This window comes from Taeniopygia guttata, chromosome 30 (genome assembly GCF_048771995.1).
Source record: "Taeniopygia guttata chromosome 30, bTaeGut7.mat, whole genome shotgun sequence".
Lineage (NCBI taxonomy): Eukaryota > Metazoa > Chordata > Aves > Passeriformes > Estrildidae > Taeniopygia > Taeniopygia guttata.
Genome location: NC_133055.1, coordinates 5687130 through 5702195, shown reverse-complemented (window position 1 = coordinate 5702195; position 15066 = coordinate 5687130). Strand labels below are relative to the sequence as shown.

General features: G+C 50.1%; 3 protein-coding genes across 3 annotated transcripts in view; 2 read left to right on the top strand and 1 right to left on the bottom strand.

Moving 5' to 3' along the window:
* Positions 1 to 15066, top strand: part of LOC100226816 (uncharacterized) — a 1189242-nt gene that overhangs the window by 472739 nt on the left and 701437 nt on the right. The window lies entirely within an intron of this gene.
* The window catches only part of LOC121469068 (uncharacterized), a 662903-nt gene that overhangs the window by 405972 nt on the left and 241865 nt on the right, over positions 1 to 15066 (bottom strand). The window contains exon 7 of the mRNA XM_072919760.1: positions 9614 to 9660. Within this exon, the coding sequence (XP_072775861.1) occupies positions 9614 to 9660 (47 nt within the window). The remainder of the gene's footprint in view (positions 1 to 9613; positions 9661 to 15066) is intronic.
* LOC140680964 (olfactory receptor 14J1-like) lies at positions 3282 to 4214 on the top strand. Its single transcript, XM_072919852.1, has one exon. The coding sequence runs from the start codon at positions 3282 to 3284 to the stop codon at positions 4212 to 4214; it is 933 nt and encodes a 310-aa protein (XP_072775953.1).

Sequence of the window (15066 nt, the reverse complement as noted above, 5' to 3'; positions counted from 1 at the left end):
TCCTAATGAGCCCCGTGGTGCATTTGGAGCTGAGCCCTGGAACCTCAGGGCCTGAGAGGAGATTGCACAAAACTTTCCAGGAGTTAAAATCAAGAGCAAACACCCAAAATGTCTCAATGCATTATTGGGTCCCACTGAGGTCTATCCCCAACACAGTCTCCTCATGGACTGCATGAAGGGGAGAATTGGAGGCCAGGATGGCACAAAAACCTCTCAGAGACTCAAAATGGCACAAAAACCTCTCAGTGTGGAAAGGACAATCCAAAGTATGTGAAAAAAGTTGAGTATCTCAGAGTATTAATGAGCTCCACTGAGTGTCTGTACAAAGCTCTCAAGGGACTCGTTAAAGCAGATAATTGGGGCCATGATTGCACAAACCTCACACAGAGTCTGTATCAAAAGGGAAACACCAAGTACCTTAAAAGAAATGAAGTACCTTGAAGCATTAATGAGCCCCACTGAGTATTGTTAATTACAAAGGCTCTCCAGGGACAAATTAGAGCAGATAATTGGAGGCCATGATTGCAGAAATCTTGCAGAAACTGCAAGGCCAAAACTAAAGCCAAAGTCCTTTGAAAAACCTGCAGTCCCTGGGGGCATGAAGGAGCCCCCAGGGCCATTCCTGACCAAGGCTCCCCAGGGACTCCTTCCAGCAGATCCTTGAGGCCACTGGGATGTGGGCTAGGGGGGGATGCTGAGGGCAGGACCAGGGGGTGACAGTGCCCAGCCTGGCTGGGGCTGTGCCAGGAGGCCCCAGGGCCTCAGGACAAGGTGTCTCCTCACAGCCCTTGGTGGCACAGACCCTGCTGTGCCCCAGGGCACCAAGACTTGGCTTTTCTTTGTCCCCACCTGTCATCAGTGCCTCCAGTTCTCTGCTCTGCCTGGGGCCTGGGGACACTTTCTCAGTCGTGTCCCTCAGTGGGACCCATTAAAAGTCCAAGAAACTTTGGAGCTGGATTCTGACTTGGAGTTCTGGAGAGGTTTCTGCAGCTCCCTCTCAGGGCCTGATGTTCAGGGCCTGAGCACAAAGCCCCAGAGGGTCATTAAAGTCCTTGTGCTGTGTCTGTGCTGCTGAGCTGGGCCGGGCTCCTGGCACAGAGGGTGATCCTGGTAACCAAGCAGAGCTTCAAAAGCACATTTCTCTTGCTGAGCAGCTCTTCTCCCAGCCCAGCAGGGCTGGGGCACTGCCTGCAGCCAGCCCGGGCACAGCACAGAGGCACAGAGAGCTTCAATCAGTCAGGGCTGGGAAGGGGCTGAGAAGTGCCTGGGGCAGAATCACTGCCAGCCCTTGGCACAGGAACCTCTGGCTGCAGGACAATGCAGCTGCAGCTCCTGGAGAGATCTCCTAAAGCTGGAACATCCCAATGCCCACAGCCCCTGTGAGTGCATTCTCTGCTCATCTCCTGTGCAGAGCAGCCAGGGGTGCCCAGGGCTGTCCTGCAGAGCAGGGTCCTGCAGCCCAGGGCGCTGTGCTGGGCCAGGACTCTGCTGCCTGCCAGGGACAGCTCTCAGCCGGCCCTGGAGCTGCTCCCAGCGCTGGCCAGGAGCTGTGGGGGGAAGGAGCCACCCTGAGCAGGGCAGGTGCTGCTGCTGAGAGGGGCTGGGTGGGGCAGGGCTGCTCCCAGCTCCAGACCAGCCTGGGCACAGCTCCGGAGGGCACTTCCCAAAGAAGGTAAGCCTGGGATTGCTGTAAAAGTCAGGAGCTTTCCTGAGAGTGTTTTCAATTTCCTGCTTGGAGCAGGATGGGAATGTTGGGGTGATGACATGAAGAATTTTGCTTTTTATACATTTTTCATATATCTGTAGGTCCATAAATTACTATTATGTAATTATAAATTTATAATCCTTACCTAACTCTATTAAACTCTTAATGAACTCTACTTAACTACTATTATATACTTAATGTAATTATAATCCTTAATTAACTCTAATATGTTTCCTTAATTTCTCTTAGATTTTAGAACAATAACCTGTCTAAACACATTTTTTAAATGCTATATAGTCTTATTATCAGGGAAAGAAACCACAAGAAGACCATTTCATTTTTTAAATGTGAGCAGTGTTAAGAAAACCTGGGGCAAAGAAGCCCTTAGACCTACTCCAATGGGTTGAGCCAGGGGTGTGTAACTGGGGCAACTGAATCTCCTATTGGGTGTCCCTGTTAAATATACTAATTAATTAACCTTAATGAATTGTTGAAATCATGGGCTGGGTGTGCCCCATCCCCTCTGGGACACATGGAAGCTTCCAATAAAGGTCTGGTTTTTACTTTACTGTTCTAACACTGTTGCAAGGGTATTTTTTCTCTTCTGGTTATAGACAACAGGGGGATGAGAGAAGCAGAACAGAAATTGAAATCCCAGAATCCCAGAACATTCTGAGTTGAAAGGGACACACAGGATCATCAAAGGAATGTTTGAACATTTACAGAGACTCCAGAACTGTGACTTTGGGTGGTCAGTCTCTCTGCTGGGAGCCTCCCAAAGGGCCTTCAGCCACTCCTCCGCCCTGGACAGCAGCAGCATCACCTCTGCAGGGCCCAGCAGGGCTCTCCTGAGCTGCCCTTGCCCAGCTGCACACAGAGCCTGCCCCAGCCAGGGCCCTGCACACAGGCAGGTTTCTGTAGGGCACACAGGGTGGGATGGGCTCTGTGAGCGCTGGCAGGGACAAGGCACCTCTCAGGAGGGGATGTCCAGGCCCAGGGAGATGCTCAGGGAAGCAGAGGGGGCTGAACAGAGCAGTGCTGGGGGAACAAGCCCATCCAGCCCCTCACCTGCCCTCAGCCACAGGGAATCCTTTGCCTCTCACATCTCTCATTGGCAAACTCGGAATGCAGCAGAAATTCTGGGGATTTCTGACCTCAGTGGGCCAGGAATGGTGTGTGGGTAGGAAAACAATTCCTAAAACCAACTCCTGCCATCTATTTCCTTTTGAAGCCTGAGTGCAGATGGTATCCAAGCCTTTCTGCAGTGATTCCCCTGACAAATCCTGAATATCCAGCCTTGTCCCTCTGCCAAATGGCCACAAACCCAGGGCAGTGAGGCAGGGATGGCTCCTCGAGAGCCCCCACGCACAGGTCTGGCTGCTCCTGGCACACTCAGCCAGCACAACTGAAGCTCAGGCAGGGACCTGGGTGAAGGTTTTCCCAGAGCAGGAACATTGGTGGGTGAGTCCCAGCAGGACAGGCTGCAGGGAATGGCCCAGATTTGGCTCTAAGCAGCCTCTCCTGACTTGTCCCTGTCCTTTCTCCATGACCAGGTGCCCACGTGCAGCCACAGCAAATGTCCAACAGCAGCTCCATCAGCCACTTCCTCCTGCTGGCACTGGCAGACACGCGGCAGCTGCAGCTCCTGCACTTCTGCCTCTTCCTGGGCATCTCCCTGGCTGCCCTCCTGGGCAACGGCCTCATCATCAGCGCCGTAGCCTGCGGCCACCACCTGCACACACCCATGTTCTTCTTCCTGCTCAACCTGGCCCTCAGCGACCTGGGCTCCATCTGCACCACTGTCCCCAAAGCCATGCACAATTCCCTCTGGGACACCAGCACCATCTCCTACAAGAGATGTGCTGCACAGCTCTTTTTCTTTATGCTCTTCATTGGATCAGAGCTTTCCATCCTGACCATCATGTGCTACGACCGCTACGTGTCCATCTGCAAACCCCTGCACTACGGGACCCTCCTGGGCAGCAGAGCTTGTGCCCACATGGCAGCAGCTGCCTGGGCCAGTGCCTTTCTCAATGCTCTGCTGCACACAGCCAATACATTTTCCCTGCCCCTGTGCCATGGCAATGCCCTGGGACAGTTCTTCTGTGAAATCCCACAGATCCTCAAACTCTCCTGCTCCAAATCCTATCTCAGGGAACTTGGGCTCATTACTGTTAGTGTGTGTTTAGGATTTGGTTGTTTTGTGTTCATTGTTTTCTCCTATGTGCAGATCTTCAGGGCTGTGCTGAGGATCCCCTCTGAGCAGGGACGGCACAAAGCCTTTTCCACCTGCCTCCCTCACCTGGCTGTGGTCTCTCTGTTCCTCAGCACTGCAATATTTGCCTACCTGAAGCCCCCCTCGATGTTCTCCCCATCCCTGGATCTGGCCCTGTCAGTTCTGTACTCGGTGGTGCCTCCAGCCCTGAACCCCCTCATCTACAGCCTGAGGAACCAGGAGCTCAAGGCTGCAGTGTGGAAACTGATGACTGGATGGTTTCAGGGACATTAAACTGCTGGCAAATTTCTGAAAATCACTTGTAACAAAAGTCATCTTTGATACTTCTTGTTGAATTAGTTGTGGGGGTTTTTTTCCCTTTGTTTTACTTTTTTTCCTTATTGTCCACAATAAATGTAATTTTTGTGCCATTTGCCATTTTGTTTGTCTCCACCTCCCTGTGGCCACTGTGTCAATGAAGGGCTGCACTCTCGTTGGCTTTAAAGGAACTAAAGGATCTCCCAGCGCAGTTTTCTGCAGAGATGCCCTTTTGTTGCCTTCTCTGGAGCTGCAGCAGCAATGTCTGTGTGCAGAGCTGGGGGCAGATCAGTGCTGGCACAGCGGCTCTGCTCCTGCTGGCCACACCATTCCTGATCCAGGCCAGGAGCCATTGGCCTTCTTGGCCACCTGGGCACACTGCTGGCTCATGTCCAGCCTGCTGTCCATCAGTCCCTGCAGGTCCCTTTCTGCCTGGCTGCTGTCCAGCCCCTCTGTCCCCAGCCTGTAGCGCTGCTGGGGTTGTTGTGGCCAAAGTGCAGGACCCGGCACTTGGACTTGTTAAACCTCACCTTGTTGAATTTAGCCCTGGGTCCAGCCTGTCCAGGACCCTGTGCAGAGCCCTCCTACCCTCCAGCAGATCAACACTCACATCCAGCTTGGTGTCATCTGCAAAGATGTCCTTGGTTCCAAGGGGCCCCTCAGCGTCACAATGTCCCTTTGGTTACACCAGGCCCTGCACTGTCACACTGGTCTCCTTGGTTCCATGGGACCCCAAAATGTGACGATGGACTCCTTGGTTCCATGGGGCTTCACAGTGTCACAATGTCTACAGATTTCACTGACCTGTCCCCAGTCCTGAGTCCTGGGGTCACCTCTGGCTGTGACTCCATTCCTCAGGTGCTCTGAGTGCCAGGGGTTGGATGAGGGAAATTCTGGGGAGGGACTGGGGACAAAGTGTTATTGATTGTCAGCCATGAAGGGTCTTGATTTTTGTATCTGTTCAGACTGCATGAGGAGGTTCTGGGGCTCAATATCAATTGGTCTTTGTTGACATCAATCTATAAACCGGAAAATAAAAATTGTCTCTGCATTGTTTACAATATAGTATAGTCACTTTGAATACACTTCTGAAATCTGTCTAATTAACCACAGAATAATTAAAAACTTCAATTATTCTCAGGGGCTTTTCTTGTTTTGGGAGTTTTGAACAAATGTTTGTGAACTTTTCTCACTGAATTCCTGAAGTGAAGAGCTCAAGAAAGAAGAGGCCTCTGGAGTAGGAAAATTCATCAGCAACCCCCAAGTGGCTGAGGATCCATCCCCATCGGAGCAGCAATGAGCAGAAATGGGCACAGCTTTGTGGCTGCCCCAGCTCTGGGATGGGCCCTGGGCCTGGAGCAGGAGCAGCTCTGCAGGGCCCCAAGGCCGGGGCTCTTGTGCTGGCCTGGGCAGATGGGATGGCAGGAGGGGCTGCAGAGCTCTCAGCACCTCAGCCAGAGGGGAGCAGGGCAGCCAGGGAGCTCCTTTGGCCTTGGCCAAGCCCCTTCCCCCATGGTGGGGCTGAGTCCTGGCTGAGCTGCAGCTGCTGCTGTGCCCTTGGCAGGGGCTGAGGCCGTGGGGAAGTGCCCAGAGCAGCCTGGCCTGAGCAGAGCTGTGGGGCCAGAGCCGGCTGGGCTGTGCTGGGGAGAGGCCCCTGGTGCTGCCCAGAGCTCAGGGCAGCTGGCAGAGCTTACAGGGAGCTGGGCTGGGCTGGGAGAGCCTGGCACAGAAACCATCAGTGTCCATCTCAGCCTGGCTGAGCGGGCAGGGGCCAAGAAAAGCACCCCAGGGTCCGCATGTTCTCTGTGTGGGAGCTGAGCTTGTGACCCCCTGATCCCTCCCAAGTGCTGGGGCTGCACCTCCAGTTCCAGAGGAGATGTGACAGATGGGAGCAGAGACTAATAATTCCTGGTGCACTCTTTCTTGTGTTTGTTTATACAGGTGACCTGGATCCATATGTAGACAAGGTGTTTTGTGCCAGATAACACTGGGAGAGTGATAAGAGTAATATTTTTTTGCTGAAAATTATATTTCACGCATAATGCACAATGAGAAAAAAACCCCCACATTTTATCAGAAGAGCATCTGAATTTTTCAGAGGATGCGGGACTCATTGATGTTTCAGCAGCCTAACCTGTTCAAATATTTTCCTCAAGGCTTCCTTGAGATGAGAGGTGACCACCAGAGGCCAAGGCCAGCCAGAGCTGTCTGTCCTGGCAGCTTTTGTCTGGGAGAACCCTTGCATATAGGGAATTTTTCAGGGGGAGTATAAATTTTGGCTGTGGACACCTGGAAAAATGGATGGTTCTTTTCCATAGGAAGGAAAGCACAGAGCCCCAGTTCTCCAGGGACTGATGACAGGCAGTCCTCGATGTTCCACGATCAGACGGACCTGTCAGGTGGCCCCTGTGTCATGGTTTGACACTGGCACAATGCCAGTGCCCCCATGAAAATGCAACCCCACAAATGATTGCTGTGAAATGCAATCAGGAACAGAGCAGAGTAGGCCCAAGCTCAATAAAAAAGGAGAAACTTTATTAACTACTACTACTATAAAATGAAAAAGCAAGGAAAAAAAAATTAAATCCAAAATTAAAACCTTCCAAAACACTCCTTCTCTCTCCCCCCAATTCCAACAAACCACAGTGAGACACAACTTGGACTCCGAATCATGTTCCCACCCTCAGAGGATCAATACTCAGTCCATCGAGGGAGAGAGGAGTCTCTCCTGTGCCATAGACCCCCAGGAAACACAGCTGCCACCTCTTGTGTTTCCATGTCACACATGGCACCGCCTAGAGAGAATCTGCCAGTGTGACACTCGCCTTTCCATGTCACAGTGCTCTCACCACCATGCATGGACAGACTGCTCCATGGACAGACTGCTCTTAGGATTTTTCTTTTCAAGGATGCTTTGCCAAGAGGGAAAAAAAACCCCGAAACAACAGTTCACTTTTTCATTTTTGGGACCGCAGTCCCGCCCCATTTCCGCCTGGGGCCGAGGGTCCAAGAACAGAGATCTTCTCTTCTTCTTCTCTGAAGACAGGGGGCATCACCACAACCCTCCTCAACTCTTCTCTATTCACTCCACTCCTGTCTTTTTCTCAGCTGCTGAAACAGGTCTCTTGCCTCACCATGCATCCTCCTAAAATACAGTCTCTCTCTTGGAGGAGAAAATTGGTTCAGTCTATGGCTAACAAGAGAAAGTCTAGCCAAAAACCCCTCCATCATCTCCTCCCACCTAGAATTTCTCCTTCTTACATCCCAGGCCCCAGACTGTCTCATTTCTTCTCTTTCAAATCGAGGAGGAATAATATTTGACAAAGCTTTCATCATCCAAGAAGGGGTTAAAAGTCCAAATTCCCTGGCCAGCTGGCCAGGCTCTCTGCCCAGACCTCCAGCTCCCATGCTGGGCACCTCCCACTCCCCCCCCGGCTCTTGCTGTCTCTTTCTCTCTCTCTCCACAGAGACCCTGGCGGGGGGGACGCAGACATCCCAGATTTTCCTCCACCCTTCATCTGCAGGGAGCCAGCCCAGTTCCAGCCCCTGCACCCTTCGGCCTTACCTCAGTCAGGCCGTGGGGCTTCCCCTGCCTCAGCCAGCCACGGGCCGGGCAGGGGAGAGGCTGCACTGCACCCTGACTGGAACCAAAGAGAGCGAGTTCTCCTGGGAATTCTGCTTTTAACCCCTCTGTGATCTCAGAGGTGTGACCAGCCTCAATTGGTCACCCCAAGTGCCAATGTCCAACCCCAATCACTGACTGGCTTGACCCTCTTCCTTCTGTGTTAAACCACAACACACTCCCAGGATCTGGAATTCCAGTTCCTGGCCAGGAAAAAATGTTCCTGACTTTGAATTTCCTTCCTATCCTCTCAACAAATTATAATAAAATTATAAATCAATAAATCAGAATTAAATTTAAACAGAAAAAATTTGAAATATAAGTATTTCAACTCTTACTTAGAATACTCCAATAATGATTTAACCCAAAACAACAATAACTATAAATGTAACATTACCAATAAATATAAATAAATAAATTACATACCAAGAAATACCTTTTCAAAGTTTTAACTCATTATCTAATAGACTTCAGATAAAAATATCTAAAAAAACTAACATACAATCTAACACACCTTAGTAAAACAATTCAAATTACAAATTTACTAAACACAAAAAAAACACACCACTATAATTTCTCATACATTTTAAGCAAATAATTAAACTTTAATAACATCCTTAGGTACGCTAAAAAAATTAAATTTTTTTTGAAGAACTTAATTGCAGATGGGTGGTTTTATTTGGATATTAGTTTTTGGATTGTTTGGGTTAGATGATTTTAAAAAAGGGATTTTTATAGGAATTTATTCAGCTTAGAAGGAGCCACTCTGCAAACACAATTGACTGAAAATGAATGGCACAGAAATCAGTAACTCTGAACGTTTTATTTGCTATCAAATACATCCCAGCCACCCAGCCCCACACAATCCCCATCCCACCTCCCCAAACTGAGATCCCACTTCTACCAATCTCCTCCCAACCCCATCCCACCCTGGCAGCTGTGGAATTGAGTGAGCTTTGTGTGGGATTTAATTTTTTTGAGGTGGGAACAGGCAATTTGAGGTGGGATTGTGCCTTTATAGGTTAAAATTCTGTTGTTTTCAGTGGGATTGAGTGGTTTTGTGGTGACAGATCCATCCCTCTTGGCTTTTGAAATGCAAAGAGATGGAGAACACTGCCCAAAATCACCTGAGAACCCACAAATCCTCCAGAAGTTGAGTTCATGGTGTTCAGGGAGGGTGCAGCTGCCGGCGGCAGCAACAAATGAGATGGGTCTTGGTTTAACAAAGCTCCAGAATCCATTTCTTACCCCTGAAAGACAGGGCAAAGGCAGGGCCATGGGGTTTGTATAGGGTATCCCAGGGGTGCAGTTGGGGTTTGGGTCAAGGGACGAGTTGTTAGCAACACAAGAAGGGTGAGATCAAATTCCTGCCTCTTAGCAACAGGGGAAATCCACACAAAATGCATCCCCAAATCCTAAATTCCCCCTCAAACGCCTGTGAAATGGTGGCACTTCAGATATTTTTGATCAATTCCTTTAATTTAACCCTGTTTTGGCTGTGTTTAAAGACTAAAGATGAATCAGAGGAAAATTAGGACCAAAGCAAAGGGAGAAGCAGCCAGGTGTGTTCCCAACATGGATCACAGGGAATGTGGGTCACCAGGGCTGTGCCCAATGTGGGTTCTCCAGTGGGGGATGGAGCTGGAGCAGAGCACGAAGCTCTTCCCACACTCGGGGAAATGCCAGGGTTTCCCTTACCGGTGCCTCCGTTGGTGTTTGGTCAAGTCAGAGCTCTGGGTGAAGCTCTTCCCACACTGGGGACACTCGTAGGGCCTCTCCCCGGTGTGGATGCGCCGGTGCCTGACAAGGGTGGAGTTGTGCTTGAAGCCCTTCCCGCAGTCGGCGCAGCGGAAGGGCCTCTCATCCGTGTGAATCCGCTGGTGTTTGAGGAGATCAGAGCTGGTGTGAAACCTCTTCTGACACTCGGGACACTCGTAGGGCCTCTCCCCTGTGTGGATGCGTTGGTGGATGATGAGTTCTGAGCTCCAGCCGAAGCCCTTCCCACACTCCCCACACTCATAGGCCCATTCCCCAGTGTGGATCATCTGGTGGCGGATCAGGTTGTTGCTCCGCCTGAAGCTCTTCCCACACTCCAAGCACTTGTAGGGCTTCTCCACATCGTGAAGCTTCTCAGACACCACCAGCTCCGAGCTCTGTCTGAAGTTCTGCCCACCTTCCTGGCACAGGCTGGGTCTTAACTCCTCAGAGCACCCTGGGCTGGGTTTGCAGCCCCTCCTCCTGTGAAGTCGCTGGGGATTTACCTCCCTGTTGGATTCCTGCACTGTGGAGTCGCTCAAAATGGCCTCTGCCACAAGGTTCTCCCACGGGTATTTATCTTCCCTGGTCTCCATCCTCAGCTCCTTTTCAGGGGGAGGAAGGACAAGGAGGGGATGGGATTTGCCTCCGTGCCAGAGGGAAGGGCAAGGAGATCCCCCCAGTGCGTCCCCATCAGCAGAGCGTCGGCAGCGGGGCTGTCCTGCAGCCGGGGGCCGTGCTGGGCCGGGAGATGGAGCAGGAAAGAGGGGGAAAGGGGCACTGACTTCCTCCTCACCTGCCTCGGTGTCCCAGGGCTCCTTCCTCTTCCTCACAGCCTTCTCCTCCATTTGGAAAAGGGCTCGGGATGGGAAATTCTGTTTTGGGAGGAAAACAAGGGATGAGCACATTCAGTTTTGTCTTGGTTTGAAGGCAAAACAGGGAGAGAGTCTAAACCAGAATGACAATTGAGGAAGAAAATTAAGATCAAGGCAATTATACAGAAACACTGGCTTAAACTCACAGAGTCAGGATATACCTTGACACACCGATGGTCAGGGTGGTGGTAGCAGTCTGATGAAATGGTGGCTGCAGTCCGGCTGGAGTGATGAACGTGATTCTGTCAAAGCGGTGATCCTGTAGAAGGGTCTGGTCTTCCTCTGAAGGTCCAGTGGTGCTTATGGAGCTCTCGTCCTCTGGGAATGCAGTAGGCAAGGTGGTCGTGGTGTTGCAAGGGTGAGATTATATCCAGGTAGGAATGCTTGGTTCCTCCCCCTGGGTGGAGCATCCCACAATGGGATGATGTAATTTTATCAGCCCTGCAGTGACACTCAATGGCCCATTAACAGAAGATGGCCCCTGGAGGGTGTTATCAGGGCTGAGCCATGGAAGAGATAAAGAACACTGCCCCACCTGTTGATAACAGTTTATGGAGATGGTCACTGAAAACACTTTTGGTTACATCTGAAATTGTAACCTGAAACAGTGAGGCCATCCCTGCTCGGGGTGGGGGGTGAACACCACCCTCCTTACCCAAACTGGCTCAGGTGTAAAACCCCCACCCTGGGAAGGACACGCACACAGGGGACAATGTCACACTTGCCTCACCCCAGGGGAGATCTCTGTCGTGTCACTCCCTTGCTCTCCCCCCTTTTCTCTTTCTTTCAATCTCTCTCTCTACCTCACATTTACTGTTCAGTAAAATCCACTTTGGATTTGGTCTCCTTAGCACCTTCATTGAGGCAGAGGCATCTCTCTAAAAATTTTATTAACCAGATTGAGACATTATTTTGGCACAGTGAGTTCATGGCACTGCTGTCTGACCCCAAGTGCCTTTGACAACAGCATGGGTCTTTCCTCTGCGAAGGTTCTGCCTCTTTCTGGAGGAACTCTTGGAAACTTGGATGCAGCTTCCTCTGAGTGACTTTTGGGAGAACTTATAAGGAAAATGGCTGTTGTGGGTGGCCAGTGTAAAGAAAGTATTTTCTTGTCCTTCCTTGAAAATTTTTTTTAAATAACTGGAGAAAAGGGAACAAATGATACTAGCAAGACTGACAAGGATCATTCACCCCAATGTGAGGAACTCAAGACCAGTAAATTCCTACAAGAAGCCCAGTTCAAGTAGATAAATTCCCAAATAACTCCCGAATTCACAGCTCTGGGGACTTTGCCAAATATGAGCATCATTATTTTCTTGGTCCCTGTCACCTTTGTGACAGCTAAACAGAGCTTTCCCTTCCCTTTATTAATCTGTACTGGGCCAAATTTCCACTTCCCTTTTATCAGAACCTGCCAACAGCTGAACTGAAGCTGTGCAGGAACTGATGAAACTTGGATTTGCCACAGAATTGCTTCTATTTTCAGTTTATTCATGTTTGGGATTTGTTTGTGTTTCCATCACAAGTGACTCGTGGGAAGAGCATATCTTCCTCAAGGCATTTTATGGAGGGTTAAGTTTGATTTCTGCCAAGTTTGTTTTATCCAGTGCTCAGGGGATGCTCAAGGGGTATATGGTTTTGGTTTGGCCCTAATTTTCTTCTGATTTGTCTTTATCACTTAAAAACAACAGAAAAACGACTAAAAAGAGTATTGATCAGAGATGTCAAAAGTCCCTCCATCTAAGAGTTTTTTGAGGTGGAATTTACGGTTTGGAAACATATTCTGGGGGATTTGTGGGTTCTTTGGGGATATATGGGAGTATTCTCCATATGTTTGCACTCCAAAAGCCACGGTGGATTGCTCTGTCACCTCAAAATTACTCAATCCCACCTCAAAATGGCTGGTTCCCATCTCACTCCCATGCCAAAATTTCTCAATTCCTCCGCCTCCAGGGTTAGATGGGGTTGGAAGGAGATCGAGAAAAGATCCAAATTTGAGGTTTTGGGATCAGGATTGTATGGGGCTGGGTGGGTGTGATTTATTTTGATAATAAATAAAACTATCAGAATTATTGATTTCTGTCCCATTCATTTTCTGTCAGTTCTGGTTTGCTTTTCAGAGTGCCACCTTCTCAGCTGATTTTGTTTGTGACCTCCTGTCCCAGACTGAAAAGCAAGATGTGTTTGTTCTATTTGCCATCTGTATGGCAGTTGTCCTGTGTTAAGTGGGCAGTTTTTCCTTATCTCTTCCACAATCAATCCTCTCTCAGGGGAGATATCTGCTGATAATGAACCATTGAATGTTACTGCATGACTGATAAGAACTGTAACATCCCATTGTGAGCTGCTCCGCCCAGAGGGAGGAGCCAAGCATTCCTACCTGCATCTAGTCTTGAGAGTCTGGTCCACCAACACAGCTTTTTCTGGGCTGGATTTCTCAGAGGAACAGCTGCCTCTTCCTCTTCAGAAGAAGACACCCTTTTCTACAGGATCACTTCTCCAACAGAATCACACCTGACACTGCAGGAGGACTGCAGCCACCATTCCAATTGGACTGTGGCCAACACCCTGTCCAACAGAGTGTCAGGTTGTATTCTGACTCTGTCAGTGTTGTTTTGGTTCACTGCATTGTTCATATTTTCATTTTCTTCCCTAATAAAGAGCTGTTATTCCTGCTCCCATATTTTTACCTGAGAGCCCTCCTTTATTTCAAATTTATAACAATTCAGAAAGAAAGAATCTACATTTTTCTATTTCAGGAGAGGCTCCTGCCTTCCTTAGGAGACACCAGTCTCTCCAAACCAAAACACCTCCTTTCTCTCCTGCCTTCCTTCGCCTGCTCTGTTTCTCTCTCAGTGTCTCCCTTGAGCCAGGGCAGCTCCCACCAAAGACCCTGTCCTGATTTAATTCCCAATCCATGAGCTACGACAACCATGGGTGAAGTTAGGAAGGCTGGCAGTGAAATGTCCCTGTAGGATCTTTCTCCACTTGGCTTTTGGCTCTTCCATAAGAGCTTTGCCTTCAAGGGCAGGAACATCTTTTCCTGGCTGGGAACTGGAATTCCAGCCCCTGGGAGTGTGTGCCATGGATCCCAGAGGGGTATTCCTGAGGCTCCCAGGGTGCTGCTCCTGCCGTGCCCCCTAAGGAGCTGTTCAGGGCAGGGGACAAGGTGCAGCAGCTGTGTTGGTGCTGCAGTGCCACAACAGCCCCTGTTTCCAGGAGTTTCCGCACTGCCAACAGCAGTTCCTGGGTTCCATGATGCCCTGCTGTGTCCCCATGGATATTTGGTGTCATGAAATTCTTCAGTGTCAAAATGGCCACCTCGCTCCATGAGCTTCTGCAGTGTCCAAATGGCCTCCTTGGATGGGCAGTGTCACCATGGACCATTGGCTCCATGCAGCCCCGCTGGGTCACCATGGACTCCTTGGTTCCATGAGGTTCTGGGGGTGTGTCCATGGTCTCCTTGGATCCACAGTGTCACAATGGACCACTGGATCCACGTGGCCCTGCTGTGTCACCATGGCCCCTTGGTTACGTGGGACCCCAGGGTCACAATTGACTCCTTGCTTCCACATCACCCCCTCAGTGCCAAAATGGCCCCTTCGTTCCATGGGGAACACAAAAGATTTATGGAAACATTGAGCAAATCCTGCTTAACACACCTGGGAACACCTGTTTGCATTCCAGAGGGAGGTTAAAGGTGAGGATGGCACCAGCAGCTTCCATCTGAAACAGAGATCCAGGGAAAGGAGTGGGACAGAGAATTCAACTGGGAGACTCAGAGAATTCTGCTTCCAGAGATCATTTCTGGTCACACTGTTCCTTGTAGAAAGGTGACACCATTCCAGGCAGCCTGTACTGAGAAGGTGGTTCCTGAGTGGGGTTTGTTGTTTAGGAAACCTGCTCAGGCTTTTCCATTCTCTCCTTCCCAAGAGGAAAACTTCTCCTGGGCCTGTGTGCAGGCAGAGCCCTGAGGAGAGCAAGTGGGACACGGTGCAATGGGCTGGGACATGGAGCTGCAGAGCTCAGGGACAAGGTTCTGCTGCAGGGCACAGGGATGTCAGTGCCAGGTGGGTGATGTCAGACATGGTGAGGCTGGGGGTGAGGAGCAGCTTGTCCGAACAGGGTCAGCCCTCAGGGGACTCATTCTTCTACATGCCCAGACCTCCTAAGGAGAACTTCAGCGTCAAGATCACCTGGGGAATGCTTCTATCAGCTCTTCTCTGAACTGGAAAATAAAAAAATACACATTTGATTGAAGAAAAAATGTCATGAGGTGCACTTGGAAATCTTCCTCCTTACAAGAACTCCAAACTGACTCCAATCAGCTGCACAAGCCCTGGAGATTTGCAGACGATTGAATGAAGACAAAGCGGCCCTAAGGGCTTCCTTTTCTTTAATGATCCCCATGGAGGATTTGGGGTGAAGTCGAGAACCCTCAGGCACTGAGACAAGGCTGAAGAAGCTGCTCAAGAAGTCAGGAGCAAAACTCCAAGTCCCTTGGGCCCCACTGAGGGCAGGAACTGCCAAAGGCTCCCCAGGGACTGGTGAGAGCAGATCCTTGAGGCCAGGATTG

Excerpts from the sequence above, each read along its gene's own strand:
- LOC140680964 (XM_072919852.1), top strand. The coding sequence starts at position 3,282 with ATGTCCAACAGCAGCTCCATCAGCCACTTCCTCCTGCTGGCACTGGCA.